Genomic DNA, 20396 nt, shown 5'->3' on the forward strand with positions numbered 1-20396 from the left:
AACTGACATTTTTTTAAAGAGCTATCAAACATAGACAGAACCATTTCAGAGAACAAATCCTTACCCCATTTTAAAGAGTTATGATAAAACTGACATAAAATGAAGAAAAAAGTAGGGGTCATCTATCTTCTAAGAGAGATTCCTCTTGTCACATTTGCTTACTGTAAAATCACACCAAAATCACACTGCTGTGACCTGGAAGTACTACTCATACTAAAATTGAGTTTCACTTCACCAAATACAACATCCTCTCCAATGTTTTCTACCAAAATGTCAAAAATACATCCACAATGAAATTTAAACAGAAACCAGCTTTATTTTAGACCTCTGTGGCCATGCTAAGTGAAAAATTGGTGTTCAAAAACCTATCCGCCATTATGCGACTAGACAAGATGGCTCCCACACTGGTTCCTTTACTATAGTTAGGCCTATAGACTTCCATTATAACATTATGGCGTGTAAAGCCTTTCATTAATCAAGTGATATATATCTAATCACATTTTATTCAAGAACAACATGTATCTCAGTTTGACCAAAAGAACGGATGAAAAATTATGAATAGTATTACTTTATAATAACAAACCATGTTTACATCGTTCGCATGGCGGAGAAAACCGTTTCATGGATTTATTCTCAATACCCATCAAATGTAGCAAATATTGTCAAAATGAAATGTTCAGTGAAATACGTTATGTTTTTTTGTTTTGTTGGGTTTAACGTCGCACCGACACAATTATAGGTCATATGGCGACTTTCCAGCATTGATGGTGGAGGAAGACCCCAGGTGCCCTTCCGTGCATTATTTCATCACAAACGGGCACCTGGGTAGAACCACCGACCTTCCGTAAGCCAGCTCGATAGCTTCCTCACATGAAGAATTCAACGCCCCGAGTGAGGCTCGAACCCACATCGATGAGGGGTAAGTGATTTGAAGTCAGCGACCTTAACCACTCGGCCACGGAGGCCCCTTGAAATACTTTAAACGTACTAGAATACATACATACATAGATCTATACATACATACATGCATACATACGCTGTTGTAGGTTTTGTTCTGGTAACGTGGCTATTTCTACCGGATCATTGTCCTTGCTTTTTTCAATAACTTAGTTTCTCGAACGAAGCAAAATATTGATTGTTATTCTGACAAAATGTATGCATTTATATTAGATTTTAAATCAGTGTATGGTAATTTTAATTAGATTGTGCTGACGTGAATATAGACTGCCGTAATTGAAACATTAATCAGCATTTAGGGGTTTAACAAGTGTTTCTATTCCATGCATTTTTTAATCAGCTGACCTGAACTCGTGCCATAAATATCTGTAACACTTCTGGTGCCATATGCATCAATCAACGATTGTTTATATATAAAGCCCGTTACATTATAATGGTAAATCATATATATTCAAGAAATTTATAAGCAAAAGTGGTAAATATCTCAAGAGGTAATTTTAATTTTTCTCAAAAAGAAACAAACCGCAACTCACAGCAGTACTCGCATAAACGTGCAAACGACTAACACACGCACACACCCACGCGCACACGTGTGCACGAACATACACATAAACACAAAGACAAAGCAAAAACATACATACAACGATCCAACCATGTTCCAAAGTCACAGAACAGTGTAAATAAGAATTTTTACCATCAGAATGAATTATTAAAAAAATGGAAACTTTACAAGTTTGCTATATACACACTTCATTCCGTTCAAATAGAATATAAACCCGCCCGCTTAGCTCAGTAGGTAAGAGCGTTGGTCTACGGATCGCGGGGTCGCGAGTTCGATCCTCGGGCGGGGCGTATGTTCTCCGTGACTTTTTGATAAACGACATTGTGTCTGAAATCATTAGTCCTCCACCTCTGATCATTCATGTGGAGAAGTTGGCAGTTACTTGCGGAGAACAGGTTTGTACTGGTACAGAATCCAGGAACACTGGTTAGGTTAACTGCCCGCCGTTACATGACTGAAATACTGTTGAAAAACGGCGTTAAACCCAAAACAAACAAAAAAAAATCAAATAGAACATAAACCATGAATTTATTAAGATGTTTTCCACTTATCTTGCTTGGGTTTCGTCCGTAAAATTTCAAATGCTTTTTCATATGCATTATGTGCGCATAGGAGCGTCCTATACCTTCTCCGGATATCGTGTTATCTGAAAATTACTTTTAAGGTTTACAGTAACTTAATTTAGTCAGAGTCAACAATCACCATGCAGAGCATCCTCCTTATTTGTATTATGCTTGTAGCTCCTTGTTGCACAGAGCCACATTGCTCAAAATTTCATTACGAGGAAAGTTTACTAGAAAAGATGATTAGGACGGAAATTCTTGTTCAAAATATGAAGAAAGAAATTGGAGATATCCAAAATCAAGTGAGAGAATCGCTTGCAAATCTGAAAGAAGAAACTAATACTTGGAAAACTGAAATTGAAACATTGCAGGAGAACAGTAAAACCAAGCTAGCTGAACTAAGTGAGAAAGCAAGCAGCGAGCTCGACAAAAATATGCAAAAAGTAGATGACTTGAAAGGTAAATAAACTTTAAACTATCATACAGGTACTGTCTTTACAGGAAGTTAAAACTGAAAACATCTGTGGATGTCTCTTAATGATATTTTTGTACTTGTAACATATATAACTGTTGATTTCCAGGGCTAGAGGGCGTGGTCGGATGGTTATATTTCCACTACCGTCCAAGAACAGGCTCAATCAAACCAAGCATGCGACATTTGTATTCATTTTTATCTTTTTTTGTGTGTGGTGTGGATTTGTGTTTTCACTGCTTTGATAACAATGTAGCTTTCTGTGTTTTTGTTTACTTGTATTTAAGTTACCTGCATTATTTAAACTATTAACATAAATGTTTCAAATTATTTGAAACGGAACGCCATATTAGAAGCTTGTAAACATTTTACTTTGTCAATTTTTCACTCCGATTTATATTCATGTTTACTTGTTCTCAAAATTAAGTTGAAAAACAAAAGCTGCTAGATACCTTAGATAAAACAATACTAATTCTTATACACTTTTACCAAAGATTGTTACCTTGCATGAACACTCGAAACCTTTATTGACACGAAAGAAATATAAGTACTTATACTAGTTAGACTGGTCAATTCAATTCGGGCGTTACATTCACATTACATTCTGATGCATTATGCAGCCCTGCAGACGCTTGTTGTGTGACTATCTCGTCTTGTATTTTTGTGGTTACTAGATATTACTATAATTCTTATTTTTTCGGCGCAAGCTGTATAACACGGATTTTGACCAATAATCTATCGTAATCGGGGCACGGAACAGGCGGGCGCTGAAAAGATAAACCATTTATTTCTAAGTCTTGATGACAGTGAATATCAGAAGGCACATATTAAACAGAGGATATTTAGTAGTTTTGTTACCCAAAACTAAAATGATTTATCATAATTTTAAAGTCTTTAGTAATTTATCATCGCAAGAGAAATCGAAAGTAAACTTCCTTCCCCGTTGCGTACCTCGCTTAAGTAAGCTGAAAAAATCTTAAATTTCATGAAAATAATGACTATGCCAACAACAACAATATGCAAATTAAATTGAAAAATCGCTATTCCACCATATATGTAAGTATTTACCTATTACTTTACCCAAATAAAAAAAGCAACATGTTCAACTGACTTCAACTTGATTTTTTGCATTAAACTGAGAACTTAATCGAGTAGTTAAAACTGTTGAGGTGATTCGAAGGCTTCTTGGGTTTTATTTTTATTTCTAGTCCAAGTAATTGTATGCGAGTCGAGATATTGTGATTGTGGGTTATATTTGGGGGGATCCTGACCCAACACGAATTTTTTTCAGAATCAGCACAGGACGTCGACTCATTTTGACCTTCTATCACTGAAAGGATACTATTGATCATTTAAATTTGCTGCTTCGTTGAAATATTTGCAATGAATCAGGTGTTCATAGCTTTTCTGTCTGTACACCCTGTTTATTTCTGAATTTTCCATGCGCCAATCATTATTACCTCTACGCCGTTTTTTTAAAGACATTTCTTGTTTGACATATTATTCTGATGCATATGTGCACTTTCACCTACTTGTTGTTTCAATATATCATATAAAGGCGTAGTCATGTGTATAACTCGACGAATATTGCGCAAAGCTAGATAGAGTTTATATCGTTGCACGAAACTTACGTCTAAATTTTGACATTTTTGTATATCGGTAAATTCTTTTTTATATATTAACTATTTTTTTTTTTGCACTGGAATCTTGATATTTGATGAATCTGAAAGAATCTATTCATATATAAATTAATCCTCATTTTTAAGATTGCATCTACCACCTTTTGATTTTTCATTTCAGGTAGGGCAGTGTTGCCAAATGTTGTCTTTAATGCCAAGAAAGTCATAAATGATAGCCCAGGATCTGGTAATACTATCGTGTTCACTGAGATAATTCTAAACCTCGGCGAGGCTTATAGTCCTGACACCGGAGTATTCACTGCTCCGCATGGAGGCACATACCTCATTACCGTCCAGTTATGTGTTGACGGCAGTAAATATATTGATTACGGATTGGTTGTTGACGAAGTATACATGAATGTAGCGCGATATCAGGACAATCATGCAGTAGTTTGTTGCTATGGTTCAACCACGACCGTCTCTTTGAAGCCGGGAAGCAAAGTTTGGGTCAAAGTCGTCAACCGTTCATCAAGTGGAACACTTTTGTACGGCAGCAATTCAAACTACTGGAATACATTCACAGGAGTTCTCATTCGTGTTGATTAATAATGTTTCGTGGTTAATATTTTACGAGCCTGTGGTAATTTGATATATCAGCTGTTTCATTATCCATATTGAGCACTACATGTGATATATGGTTGACTGCTACTGTTCTTTGAACATTCATTTTAGAAAAAATATTCAATGTACTTTTTAGCAAGATGTATCGTCACTTACTATGGCTGAATTCAGCTTTATATATTTGTAAGGTATTACTTTAATGTGGGCAGTGTATTTCTATCAAAGTCTATCCAAAATACCTCATTTCCACCCTCATCTGGCCAGATTTCAATTTTCAGCAACGTTCCGTTATAGGCATGAACACACTGGTCTTCTTAATTTTATATAAAATATAGACATATCAAATGGCTGCAGCACACAACAGAACCCATTTTAAATGTCTATAACTTTTTTTTTCTTGAAGAATATAGCTGAATAACAACCAAAAGAAAAGTGATGGTCATGTTTGATTCAAGAAAAGCAATTTTCAGTCAAACTAGCTCACTGTAAAATCAGCTCAAAATAACATTCCACGCAAAATACTGTAATGTCAAACATAAACCTGGCGTGTGCAATGAAAGTATGGAAAGATAGTGACAGTTAGTTTCATTTTAAATGTACAACAACCTAAATTCCTGAAAAATACTATACTTTAACTTGATAGCAACAGTTATATGATTTCGTCAACGCTCGAAATTTTCTCGTTTGATTTGGTAACATTGATAGTCAAACGCTTTTCAATGCTGACATTGTAGAAAGTAATATAGAAGCATCCCGACGAAACGTCCCTGGAGACAGAGAATTCGGCAATGAAATATGAAAGTACATTTTTTTACTTTAAGTAATACCGTATCTACCGCTTAGAAACCCAGCGAATGAGAGAAAAAATGCTATATATAACATGCTGCAAGACGTACATCATTCCTTACTTGAATGTTCATGATGTAATGATTTAGGAGAAACGTTAATATATATATATATATATATATGTTATGTAATAATATATTTAAAGTCTTTGATTTATACTAACACTAGAAATTCAATACATGTTCGAATTGCACATTTGCAAAAAAATAAAAGAAACAAAAAAAGAAAGAAAATAAAATGAAAATAGTTACACAGTTACCCTGTTAGAGAATATGGCAAAAATATATAATATAAAAAAGTCTCAATTTTAATACTACAAACATCACAGGATATAACTGTAATTTGTGTTATAGTAATACTGCTTTACACCTTTATAAATTTCAGCATTTTTTACGAAATTATATTCACTCAAATGATATAAAACTTTATTCCAAATGTCATCAAAATAAAATTAAACAAGAAACGCGGCAAAGCCACAAGTCCACGTTTTCAGTGTCAATAACAGTGACATAACCGAAATACAATCCAAACCTTTGTCTCAATAAGTGCCATCTTCACATCAAGCTTGGTAAAAGTAGATCTACCTAAACTAAAAAATATTGAATGGAAACCATTTCAATTTGGTAACAATGGCATTTAACGCTAAAATTATAAACTGCTCACTAGTTTGTACATTTTAATGCAGTATGAAAAGTGCCGAAAGCTGGAGTTATTTCTAGTGTTTTTGTTTGTTTTGGGTTTAACGCCGTTTTTCAACAGTATTTCAGTCAATTTCTAGTGCTGTCTGTGTTTTAAAGAGAAACAATTGATATTAATATTCTTTCTATAACATGCAGTTATGTCAAATTGTTCCTTGGTTGTCCCAATTATCAGCATATATTGTGTGTTTGAGCTATAGCTTTGTTGTATTTTGTAAAATATGTCTATTTTCAGCTTCGTATAGTCCAGGTAGTCAGAGCAACAATACTCAAAAGACGAGGAAATATTTTTAGCAGCGGGTAACTGGCAATTAGCGCTCCTTAAATTTTTCGAATATTGTAATCTACAAACATTCGCAATGTTATTAATCTAAAACAACCAAGCACATCACTATTTACAATGTGCAATTATATTCATACTAAGTAAATGAAATATTAGACATATATATGCATAAGAAATATTTGACATATGTATGCATAAAAAAACAAGTTTTCTCCCCTGTGGTTTTCTGTTAATCCTATTAACTGTCTCCTTGAATCCAATATTGTTATAAATTGGTCCATCTGGATCGTGAATCCATCTGATCTGTAAAAATGAGTTCCATTCAGGTGGTACTAATGGGGGTGTTATTTGTTACATGGTTCATCACATCTCATGTAAAGACTCGATCAAAACACGTCAGCTATTGCTTTGCTTCTAAAGAATATTTTGTATATTTTTTGTGTTTAATAATTGAAAAGTAATCTCATATAGTATATACATCTATATAATTTTATTGAACATTTACTTTTGAAAAAGTTGTTTGAACTAAAATTGTAACATTCATTTATGCAAATATTTTATTCCTGTAAAAATAGTTTATCATCATTTGTTAAAACCGAACTAGCATGGTGGGACCTTTTGTTATACCCGAAACGTTACATTTGCAACACATGCACGTGTTGTTATTTACGAATACAGAATTCATGATATATCTTGAATAAAAATCGCTTTGAAACGTTAGAATGACTCGATTTTTTTTATGTAATTGAACAGCTTGGTCAGTTTATTAATCATTTGACGATGTCATTTTAACGGATATTCGCTAAAAACTCTGAACTGCAGCGCGAGCTCCACGTGCATATGTGATAAAGGGCATTCATAGTATATCACAAAAATGGATGTTTTGTTTTTACTTGTGTTGAGGATAGTATGTTAGTTCAAATAAGGCATGACAGATAATGTTTTCCTTATAAATTGTTTTTCCTGTTGCAAAGCACTATTTATAATTAGATCTTAAACGGGAAAAGTCCAGAAGCTAGTGAGAAATTTAATATACGTTATTTACGTGACACAATGCATCAAAACGAGACAGAATCTCAAGATTTATGGTCACATTTCAGTTTATCAATTGCTTTGAGTAGCAAGATGGCGTTACGATTTTCAATATAATTACCATAATTGTGAAATTCAGTGGATTCTCTGTTGGCTTGACAAAACGAATTCGTTATACTAACAAATGCACCTCATTTGCAAGTTTCTTGTCTTGACAATTTTTGAAGTACAGGGCAAATCAGACAGCAGAATCCGGCGGACTAACAGTATCCTGGTGGAAGTGAACAAAGCTCGAGTTGAAAAAACAAGGATGTGGAGATTTTCATTCTCCAGAGTGTGTTTACAAAACGAAAGGAAAAGATGTACTCGAAGGCAACAAATAAATGGAACGTGCAAAAAGCCCAATGTGCTATGGTGACAGACTAAATTAAAGAAATATAAAATGTTCATAACTTTGACAGAGATATTTTGATTTTTCAAAGACAAACCAAGTCTCTAAAATGGGCTTTAGACAAAACAAGCCTAATACATATGTAACAGATAAAAGAAGTTTATTAAAAGTGGACCCGTATGCAGTGCATGGGCCTGTCAGTTAAAATTGAGATTCGAACTTTTACTAAAGCGATCAAAGGCGACATATCTTTTGATCAGTCGAACATAATATTATGTGAGAATTTTAGGCCACAACACAGTTAGGTAAAGACTCCTGTTCTAACAAAAGTGTAGTGCGCTACTGCATATGACCTTGTGAGACCGTAACTCTAAGGTACTTAAGCTTACACTAACAATGAGCCACTGAATATCCCTAGAGCTTTGATCAATACCCAACGAAAGGAGTCTATTCAATGTATGTTTAATAGAAATATGTTTAGACCTGTCCTAGTAAACGGGAAGGGGGTTGTCATATCATTACTTCTCGTGATCTAACGCAGAATATGTTGATCAACTTCGAGAAATAAGCCATACATTGGGAGTTCTGCTATGCAACTGTGGGACAAAATTATGTTCAAACTAATTTTCTTACATTTTTGTTTCTATTTCAATGCCAATTTCAGCAATTACCTGTTCATATTAATCCGATGAATTACAAGAGAAAAACTGCAAGTTAATTTTGAATATAATGATATAAAGACAGTATGTCCTTAATATTAAAGAGAATTCCTATAGTTTTTTTCCTTTCATAGAATTTTTTTAAATTCACATATATGATAGGAAACAATAAACAAATAAAAACAATAGGTCACCAGGCTTGTTTTTGTGAAAAATTGTATTGAACACACCCACTGTTGCTGAAACTGCCAGCGATTTTTCAACATTTTCATAATTTTCTGCTTTTTTATAAATACCAACCAAAATATACATCAAGACAGCACAATACGGTTTTTTTCTTTTTACAGATTTTATAATATACTTATTTAATATCATAGTCATATTTGTAATACTATATCTTTACAATAATGGGTACAAATGAAAAAAAATATTGTTTCAAATTTACTTTTGTGAACTTTTTTCAATGAAAAATACCCATAGTGAAGAATATGTTTTTAAATTTTGAATTCTTTCATAGAATTTTTTTCCTGTTTTCCTTGTGTATAGATATTTGTATTGTGAGCATAAAAATGGCTAAAAATGTACGGGTCACCAGGCTAAATTCTATGTTAAGACCGCTAGAATACAACATCTGTTCGGACGGAAAATGGCGCGAACCTGGCCAAATTGATTACATGTATGTCTGCTAGAAGTTAAAAAAAAAGTTTTAAAAATTCTTAATTCTTTCTATAATTGAATACTATATAATCTGAAAGGTGATATTGTCTTATCAGTAGATACTGTCTTATCAGTACTAAGTCAATTATCTTACATTATATGAACAACACTGTCTTTGTACTAAAATGCGATGTGAAAACACAACCACAAAAATAGCAAGATACCTGTCAGGCATGACACTTGTCAATACAACATAAACCAGTATCAACATTTGATTACTGATAAAACTTGTCAAAAATGTTATTTCATTCAAGATTCCTCATATTTAAGATTGTCTGTAACATGTTTCAACAGATGTTGACTTCAGTTCAGTTTTCCATAGAAAGTGTCGGCTGCGTAGAAAGATGCGCATAAAAAAAAACTATAGGAATTCCCTTTAATTATCTAGGTTTGAAGGATGAATAATGATAAACCTTTACAACGGATATGGACAATGTAGACCTTCTATGTACTATGGTCAAAACATAAAAATTGAAACATAATCCAAAAATCACAGGGATTCGTTTTATTAATTTAAAAAAAAATCAAATTAAAATGTTTTCGTCTAATTATCAAGGCACAATATACCTTTATAACTGTTGGCAATGTTATCCTTCGCTGCCGCCATACTGACCCAACAGCTTTTTAGCATTTCAGTTTCGCTATTGATTGTCCAACTGTTACTCGGCACTTCTTGAATTTTGACACGCTTCTTACGCTCTCGGCTTTTTTGTCGTCTTACTTTGATAATGTGAACGTCGTCAAAAGCGATAAAAGCGGGTGTTTGTTTGGATAAATCTTGTCTCCAAGGAGAAAACAGGCCTCCAGAAACGGTCATTGTGGCCCGCAAATTTGCTTCATTAGATTGAACTGCTGAACATCGTTCAAGTGTCCCAATGTGTTCAATGTGCCGTCAGTGTCTAGAACTTCCTATGTTTGAATACAGTGGTACTTACGATAGCATTAATAGTACTGTTGCTGGTTGCTGTATTTCATGTGACGTACCATTAATGACCCCAACAGCAGCCTCTAAATGATCCGGGATCCCATTGGCCTTTACGCGCTCGCCATTCATCGATGGATGACCTCAAGAATAAATGGGTGATCAGCTGACCACAATCGTGCTTCTAAGTTTGACAACTAAAGGTTTCAGTAACTGAGCAGAAATCATTTTCAGCCTCAATATCATTGTGACCAACATTGTTATACCCCAGTCACACATACGGCGCGGACAGCTATGTCTAGCCACGGATAGTAACGTAGTTATCCGTATCGATTCGTACCTGAGCCGTACCTCAAAGTAGTAACCCGTATCAATCCGTACCAACACTTTGTCAAAACGTATTCAAGACTTATCCCAAACTTGCAAGTTTCTCTAATTTTTGAACATGCACAAAAGTTTGAGCGATCCTTAACCCTTTGAGCGTGTCTTTAGTCCAACTTGGTTGAAACTTATTCATCCGTAGTTAAACATACTAAAGCGTAGTTATCCGTACTGAAACGTACTTTGCCGTAGTCATGCGTATTGATCCGCAGCTGAACGTAGTTATCCGAGGCTGTCCGCAATTAAGCGTAGTTCAACGTAGTTCACCGTAGACCCGTCCGCGCACTGGGCAAGTTGCGCCGGACGCAGTAAAACGTAGTTCAACGTAGTACGTCGTACCTATTCGTACCTATTTGCGTCCTGTATTTTTCTTTTTTTTTGGTTTCCCGTTTCTCACCATTTTTTTCTGTGCTAGGACGTACTGCTACATACTTATCCGTGTCCGCACCCTCACAGACCAATCCCATCCGCACTTTACCTCAACGCACGGACATATCGGTATGTGTGACTGTAGCTTTAGTTATTGAACGAACTATTTAATCTACAAACACTGAATGAACTCCAGTTATTCCAAAGAAACAGCAAGTATAGCAGCCTTTGAGATGAGTCTAAGTAAGGGGAGAACATACATGTACGTAATAACACATGTTTCCAGTGCATGGTACATACATGCATTGATACTGTGTGTCCGGATTTACGTATTTATTTTTTAGTTTATAAATGTAAATAAGGTACCCTATATCAATTGCATTTCATATTACAAAACATTCTCTATTTATTAGATTCTTTATCAAAATATTTCTCTAGAATTATATGTCACAATTTAGTTTATCAATGGCTTTAAGTAACGCGATGGCGTTGCAATTTTCAATAAAATTACCATAAACTGTACTTTGTGGCATTCAGCGAATTCTCAGGAATAAAGATAATGAATTCTATGTCATTAAATTATACTAACAAATGCTACTCGTATGCAAATTCTTGTCCTTTGTGCATTTTATGTGTTTTCTGTGAAGGCTTCCTCATTTCTGAGAAACAGATTGTTAATATAATTAACAACGATAGCTTTTAAGGTTTTAGCCATTCTGAATCTACAGATGGTACCTAAAATTTCAAATTCGACTTTCAGTATTTTGTCAATTTGAAATAATACCCCAGTACACCTGGTTACTAAATATGTATGTATTTAATTTCATCTCTTCGTAAAAAACGGAAATACTTACAATTATAAAAAAATGGTCATCTGGAAGTATCTAAAGTTTTGATAGAAACAGGGTTTCATCAACGACGGTATCATATGTCAGAAGCTCCAACAGGTAAACAAATTCAATAAAGTGTAAGCTTAGCTTGCTTTTGACATTTTGTAAGAACCAATATTTAAGTTTCCTTTGTTTTATAGTATATTTTTAATCCCAGGCTAGACTGATTGAAAGAGAATAATGCGTTATTTATAATGGACTTACCTAACCGGTACCAAAACCTGTAAGAAGTTATTGATAATTTTATGATATAAACAAATCATTACAACATTACCATTTGTATTTTCCTCTCATAAATCAGGTAATAGTTGCTGTGATATATTCTAAATGAGAGACACATATATTAGATTTATTTCAGTTCTAAATTGGTGTGGACTTTGATAGTCAGTCGCTAACATAGTTTGAAACAATAAAAATAAAACGACCTTTGATGACATCTACCTTTTGTGTTAATATTTTTTAGCGATGTATCACTGAACAGTGTCAGAAATGATTCAAGCATTGGTAAAATATCTGACAGAAAAACACACTTGAAACGATGATGATATGAAATGATTACTATTTCCACGTCCTGCATAGTATGTTAAAATACGTGATGACAGTTTGTGCTTTTGTTATTATTTCTTATTGCCGGATTTACATTTTATATAAAATGTTTGTCAAAAAATAACTATCACTTATATAAAACGCAGAAACTGAAATATTTGTAGTAATGATCCTTATAAGCCGTAAAATATCCAAATTGATGCATATTGAGACTAAACGATCTGGCAGCGACACGGGATGAATTAAAACAAAAAGCCACGAGAAAAGAGGGCATCTTCTATTTCAATGACAAAAGAGTAAGCAGGTATCTAAGTGCGTATACATTCATAATGATATAATATAGATACTCGATTATAATGTTAGAAGTGTAAATTCAGAAACTGCTATGTCAAAAAATTTCAAATTTGAAATGGGTAGTTTAGGATAGTTCTTGTGGTTTTCCTTGAAAATGCACTTGTTTTGTTTCGTTTTAGAAAAAGTGTTTACACAAGCAGATAAATTTTCTTGCTTCAGCCCTAACCACCCTTTGTTTAACTTTTAAATGGATATGCAGCAAGTAATATTGGCACAGAAGTAAAACTACCAAACATTCTATCAAAGAGTACAACTGGAGAAAAGTGGACAATACGAAACCTTAAAAATAGGGTCTGTGCCAATTTTAACAGTATACAAATTGAATATGAAAAACGTTTAACTATTATCATAATTCTGTAAGAATATGTTTTTGTATATGGATCATGTAATATAGTCTAGGTGTGGAACCCAAAATATCACCACAAGCGTGCAGTTCACTGCAAAGTAAATATTTTTGCAGATATGAATAGCTGAGACATTGTAGTTTATGAATCCAACTGATGACAAATTGTCATCTTTGGGCAATTCTCTAAACTCAAGATGGCGTCCAAGATGGCCGCCACATTTATCAAATCTTAATTTGTATAATGTATCTAAGTTAAAAATTTTATTAATCATGTTAGAATGACTTATTTATGGATTAAATTGAAAGATTTTATATAATTTATCAATTATTTGATATATGAAAGAATTTAGTCAAAGAAATTATAAATCTTACGGTTAATAGGAGAAAAAGATTAATAAAGTGGTTTGCATGATGAAAATTCGATAATTATAAAATTCCTTTTCTCAAGAAATTTTGTATACGTCATAATATGGAAAAGAAACACATAAGTTTCATAAATGTTTTTAATTTATAACTTGTTATCTTAAAACCAAGGCAAATGAAGGTTAAAAGAATATTTATCAGTCTCGTATATGTGTGTATATGTGAATGCAAATTGCTAGTTCATATCCATGGACAATATTTGCTGCTAAACGCAGTTTCAAAACCTCCACAATTCAAATGAACAATGATATAATTTAGTGTGTTCGTTACAACACACGTCTATTTATTTTGTTCGTTGCAACACACGCCTTCTCCAAGACATGCACAGAACACAGTACACGAGAGACGTGAACTATTACAGCGACAACGCAAATTGGAACAAGACGTCTCGCTCTCACATGAACATCTAATCATTCTTAATACATCCTGAGGTGCATATTGAATTTCACTTGGTAGTAAAATTGGCACCAGTGATTTCTGTCCTTCGTCTTTGTTCCACCCATAATCGACTGGATCAAGTGCTGGAGGATCTAGATCAACTGCATGTTTCCACACAAGCTTGAAAGTGAGCTGTTTTCACGTTTTCCCAAAATGACTCAGTTGTTGGAGGAAGTGTTTCAATCTTTGGGACAGAAAGTGCTGAATTTCCCGCTTTTATTACCATACTTTAATTATTGCATTTGACATTGCTTTTGACTCTTTCACACCATAACAAGATGAAATGAACTTTGTTGATTCTTTAACAACATCATCTATATTTGCCCTAGTATCACCGATGGAATTTACTGTGAATTTTTAGAGTTGAGCACTTTGATTGGTTTTCCCTTTCCAATACCTTGATAACACGGCACAGTGTCACATCCAGATAGTGCATGAACAGCTGGAAGTTCAGAAACAATATCTGTATAAGCATCTACAGTTGCATTTATGTCGATGACTGTCCTTCCCTGCACTGGATACTCCATTGTAACTTGATTTTTATTCTCTGTTCCCTGGCATGATATAATGTGAGGATAAACACATCTGTGTCATCAACTATGATTGTTATCCCCTTAGTGGATTCTCTTGCGACCTGGAACACTTGTTGAACAATTATATTATCAGCCTCTTCATGGCTTGTGCGCATGTCTTTACGTTGCATCTTGACACTCTCTGTAATTTCAATAGGTGTTTCATCTTCTCCTGTAACGACCAACTTACGTAGAATACCTCTGACTGAGGAAGGAAATGATACATTCTCGGAAAGATCTTCGCAAATAAGGGCTGTCAACTGCCTCCTGTACTCTGCAACTATGAGGATCTCACCTTGTGAAGGTATCTCCCATTCCCGGGCCCAGTTTGTGTATTCGAGTCAGCACAACTGGTGTCTTCTCAGCACGATCAGATCTGGTAGCACTTTTCGTTTTAAAGTCACGGTATCTGTCGAAAATGAGGTACACATTGTAATCAGTCAGCTTTCTTTCGATGTATTTTCTGAACTTCATCGAATAGTCTTTGACAGTACCAGTCTTTGGCCAACAGACGGTGTAAGATCTTAAAGGTAGGAGTATCGACGAGACAGTCTTCAAAGCAGATAAAGTGTGGTGATAGATGGATCAGCGGTATTATACACCGTCTGTTGGCCAAAGACTGGTACTGTCAAAGACTATTTGATGAAGTTCAGAAAATACACCGAAAGAAAGCTGACTGATTACAATGTGTACCTCATTTTCGACAGATACCGTGACTTTAAAACGAAATGTTTTAAAAGTGCTACCAGATCTGATCGTGCTGAGAAGACACCAGTTGTGCTGACTCGAATACACAAACTGGGCCCGGGAATGGAGATACCTTCACAAGGTGAGGTCCTCACAGTTGCAGAGAACAAGAGGCAGTTGACAGCCCTTATTTGCGAAGATCTTTCCGAGAATGTATCATTTCCTCCCTCAGTCAGAGGTATTCTACGTAAGTTGGTCGTTACAGGAGAAAATGAAACACCTACTGAAATTACAGAGAGTGTCAAGATGCAACGTAAAGACATGCGCACAAGCCATGAAGAGGCTGATAATATAATTGTTCAATAAGTGATCCAGGTTGCAAGAGAATCCACTAAGAGGATATCAATCATACTTGATGACACAGATGTGTTTATCCTCACATTATATCATGCCAGGAAACAGAGAATAAAAATCAAGTTACAATGGAGTATCCAGTGCAGGGAAGGACAGTCATCGACATAAATGCAACTGTAGATGCTTATAAAGATATTGTTTCTGAACTTCCAGCTGTTCATGCACTATCTGGATGTGACACTGTGCCGTGTTAACAAGGTATTGGAAAGAGAAAAGCAATCAAAATGCTTAACTCGAAGAAATGCACAGTAAATTCCATCGGTGATACTAGGGCAAATATGATGATGATGATCCCCGAACAGGTATAAGGAACAGTTTGGTCGGCTTTTAACCAATCCTTTATAAAGTTGGCTATATAGCTCCTTAATACATTTCGTTTGTGCAAACATTTAAAAGTTTGTTACTGCTACAATTTAAGCATATCTGAAACTTTACAACGGCTAACTTATACCAAATTTAGGGTCAAACAAGGTTCATATTTTCTAAAAGAATGTTTACGTTTATTTTACAAATGGCATAACTAAACAAAGGGAAGCTACTGTTCTGCTACTCAACATTTACAAATCTTCTTCATTGAAATATGCATCAAATAGAAGTAAATACTCACAAGTAAAAAACATTAACTTTCATGCATTTGTTCATTTAATAGATAAAATGTGCAAGTGTGATGATTATAATCATTAGTATTTCATGTTAAGGTAGAACCGCGGCATTGTTTTCAATCATTATTATATCATAATATAGGACAATTTTGAGCACCGAATAATATTAAGATTGTGTATAAGCAGTTAGGCAATACAGGAAAGATAAATGAGCTTCATATTTAAAATTTTGCCATTTATTTTGGATTCATAAGCGAGGTACCAACATAAACGGATTTCAGCTTAAAGTAGTGAAGCGGTTGTACCTTAATTTAAGGTAAAATATCTCATAAATATCTAACAATCTTAGTATTAAAGGTTTATACATGCATTTTATAAAGTTTCTGTAAAATTTGATGTCCTAAATGAAAACCAAAGGCATTTATCACCAACTAGTATGTCCTATAAACTGGTAATCTGAGTTGTAGCCGCCATCTTGGACGCCATCTTGAATTCTGAGAGTTGCCCAAGGATGACATTTTGTCATCAGTCGGATTATTAACATGCATACCCATACCTATCATAAACTGCAAAAACATTTACTTTGCAGTGAAATGCAAGGTCCATCTGGGGTTCCTCCAGACTAATAAGATATTTAAAGTCTACGCAAGGATTCTGTTAACTAAGAGATATACAAGATCTGACTAAATTGCATCGACTGTTCAACAGAAGTAGTAGTAAGTGCAACATCTTTCAAGCCGGTGTAAGTGAAACTCTAGATCTTATAACACAGATTACTGAGTGGACCATATGTTCAAAATCAGGCTAGAAAATATAACCACAAGGAGTACAAGTACGACCTCCACACGTCACAAACACAAACATAAAACTTTATTGTAGACTCGGTTTGATTGACTGAAAGGTTGTGATATCAGTACATTGAATAAACTGTAAAATACCAACATGAAGCCGAGACCAAACAAAAATAATGAAAACAGACAGACATAATCATGAAAGAGGTTTTTTTTATCATATTCATGAACATATTTAATCAAGCCGTAAAAATAATGTGATAATGCACATTTTTCTCTTATTTGCAGACGTCAGATAATTATACGGTATAAAGAGAATTGCTTTCCACTAAATTTGCCATATACTACTTTATTAGCTATAAATCTATCAAATCGCCTCCATGGTGACAGAATAACCGGCGTTGTCTGGACAAAAAGGGTTTATTCAATATTATATGAGTTTTATTTTTTACCACAATAAAGACAGTACAACAACTAATTGAAGCAAATTGAACTTTCTGTGAAATGTTAATACAAAGGTTTCAATAATGGCTAAATTGAGCGTCACTTAAATCTTTTTTTTTCAAAGACAACCGCAAGTCAGTGGTCTTCTTAGAATACAATTTTTTCTATCTTAGAAGCTTTATATAAAGAATATGATACTTTAACGATAGTCATTGGTTTAAAATAAACTATATCATGTATGCAATTCATTTTCTATTCTAACACGACCAGCAAATAACCTACATCACATAGAAGAATATCAATCCACGGTTATTTTGCGATAACCCATGCGCGTTCAAAGGCTTGTTTTGGCTGTTCCGTACACCATCAAACCCCCGCGTGCAATTCTGAATGTCACGTGGCGTTGTTTAATACTAGCGTAAAAATCGAGGTATTCGCGTACAACAACAAACACAAAAGTTCGGCTGCAAAATGGCACAAACAATTAATCTGTTGCGTACGGGAACATTCTGCGCGATTCGACGTGGTTTTTAGGACTGGAGGGTAATTGACGAAGGTTTGATTTCAAGGTCGTGTTGAATAATATTTGCTGCAATCCTTAAGCAATGGGGAGAATACATGAAGGAAATTTCAACAGCAAAGATATTATTAGGTTAGTCCAAATATATCTGGTATTGTACAGTACAATGTTAAATAACCTTTTTATTCTATATCTATTTTATCTTATTATAATAATAGTTTAAATTAAAAATATTTCACTGAATATTGTATTCCTGACTTTTCTAGTTTTTCCGAGCTTGGTATGAGTGCAAATATAGATTATACAGAACAATGTTAGACCTTAAATAACCTTTTTATTCTATATTTATTTCACTTCATACATGATATACATAATTCATTGAATGATGTTTTTTCTGCGTATCATCATTAAAAAAGTATATGGTGCAACCTCCCTACAACAGCCATTTGGCGATTTGGGTGGTAATAATACTTAGCTGAGATATTATGCCCACAAACATTGTCAGCAAGTTTGGTAAAGATCGGATGAAAACTGTTCGACTTAAAAGAGCGGACAAGGCTAAATTCCCCGTTTTTCGAGTAATTAAAGGACTATAATGAAAGAGTGCCTGGTACAATTTGGCTGGTTATCGAAATTGGCCGAGATGTAATGCCCACAAACATTGTCAGCAAGTTTGGTGAAGATCCGACGAAAACTGAATTATAGAGCAGACATGTTTTGGATGCTGACCGCCCGTCCGCTGCCATTCATAATCTTCTCCATTTTGTTTCTTAACCGTTAAATAAAAACTGCTGAGGTAGCTATCCAGACAGTTAGGGCTGATACCAACTTCTAGGCTTCGTTCGGAACGGCTTCTTTTAGCGGCTTTTCAAATATTCCAACATCTGATGATCCTTTTTACTGTATTTTTAAGTTTTTGATCATTAACGAACGTCTTAATATCTAAATCAGATAGCATTGTTATCCATTGAATCGTTTTTGCGTGTTGTAAACAAAAAAAAAAATACTCAAATTAAATCCAGATTTCAAGACGCATAATCAAACTCTGTACATACAGCGCCTACTTCATCCGATTTACACACACACACACACAAAAAGCCAACACACCAGGACAAAAAGAACAAACAAAGGAACACAGTGGGGCACCGCCTTGGAACGGTCAGTGGCAAAAACACCACTGGGGAGCTTAAACCAGTTTATGGTGCGCACCCAACCTCACTATTACCCCAACCATGTTCCAAAGACACGGGACAGTGTAAATAAAAGTAATCCCCTCCTGATGAATCTCTTACACACGTAATGGAAACAAAAAGGCATGGCATGTAAAACACAAAAATGCTCGTGTATAAATATATAAAAAGCAAACCTTTAGAACCAAAAACGTATGTAAACCTGTTCTCCGTTAGTAACTGCCAACTTTCCCACATGAATAAGAGGTGGAGGACGAATAATTTCAGATATAAGGTTACTTATTTTGCCAGTATCACCAGAACGAGAACCAGTTACCTATCATATTTTGAATCAACAATTTCGCATATACTTACTTTAAGATACTTACTTGCATTGTTTGAGTTATCGATGATATTTTAAATATGGACAACCAATATTTTCAGAAATGGTGAAGCGCTTTACTATTTGATGGTGCGATGACTTATAAAGTGTAAGACTCTATGATGCTTTTCTTCTAAATCCTACATAAAACGGAAGGAGGGAGTGGAAATTTGTCTTGAAGCTTTCTTGGTCGTGTCCTTAAAAGTTAGGCTGTTGGTGCTCTGACTTCGAACAAGTTGTTGAATACATTGGTGTAATCATACCTTAGATTTACCTTAATTTTGTTTTACTTAATATGATCTGGTATTTTTTCGCTAATGTTAGAGCTTTTCTCAACGGGGATTTTATTTACATTGTGTTGTCTAACTTGTTGAAAATAGGGTAAGTGCGAGGTTGGCATGTCCTAAACCCCACATTTACCTTTATATAGGTTACTGACCGTTCCAAGGCGGTACCCCTATTTTCAACTTGTTTTCTCTCTTGTGTTGCGTAATATCATGTAGTCTTGTTTGATGCTGGCATTTATTAACTGTCCGTCTTGTGTTTTGTGTTGTGTATGTAGTATTGTTTATGGCTGGCATTTTATTAACATTTGTCTTGTCTAACTTGTTGAAAATAGTGCGAGGTTGGCATGCCCTAAACGCGTTTAAACTCCCTGTTTCCGTTATAGAGGTTACTGACTGTTCCAAGGCGGTTCCCCTATTTTCAACTGGTTTTCTGTCTGTC

General features: G+C 34.6%; 1 protein-coding gene across 1 annotated transcript; it reads left to right on the forward strand.

Moving 5' to 3' along the window:
• Positions 1–2189: 2189 nt before the first annotated feature.
• Positions 2190–5721, forward strand: LOC123536716 (heavy metal-binding protein HIP-like). Its single transcript, XM_045320095.2, has 2 exons — positions 2190–2541; positions 4355–5721. The coding sequence occupies exons 1-2, from the start codon at positions 2223–2225 to the stop codon at positions 4777–4779; spliced, it is 744 nt and encodes a 247-aa protein (XP_045176030.2). The 5' UTR covers positions 2190–2222; the 3' UTR covers positions 4780–5721.
• The last annotated feature ends 14675 nt before the right edge of the window (positions 5722–20396 follow it).

Source organism: Mercenaria mercenaria, chromosome 17, assembly GCF_021730395.1.
Source record: "Mercenaria mercenaria strain notata chromosome 17, MADL_Memer_1, whole genome shotgun sequence".
NCBI lineage: Eukaryota > Metazoa > Mollusca > Bivalvia > Venerida > Veneridae > Mercenaria > Mercenaria mercenaria.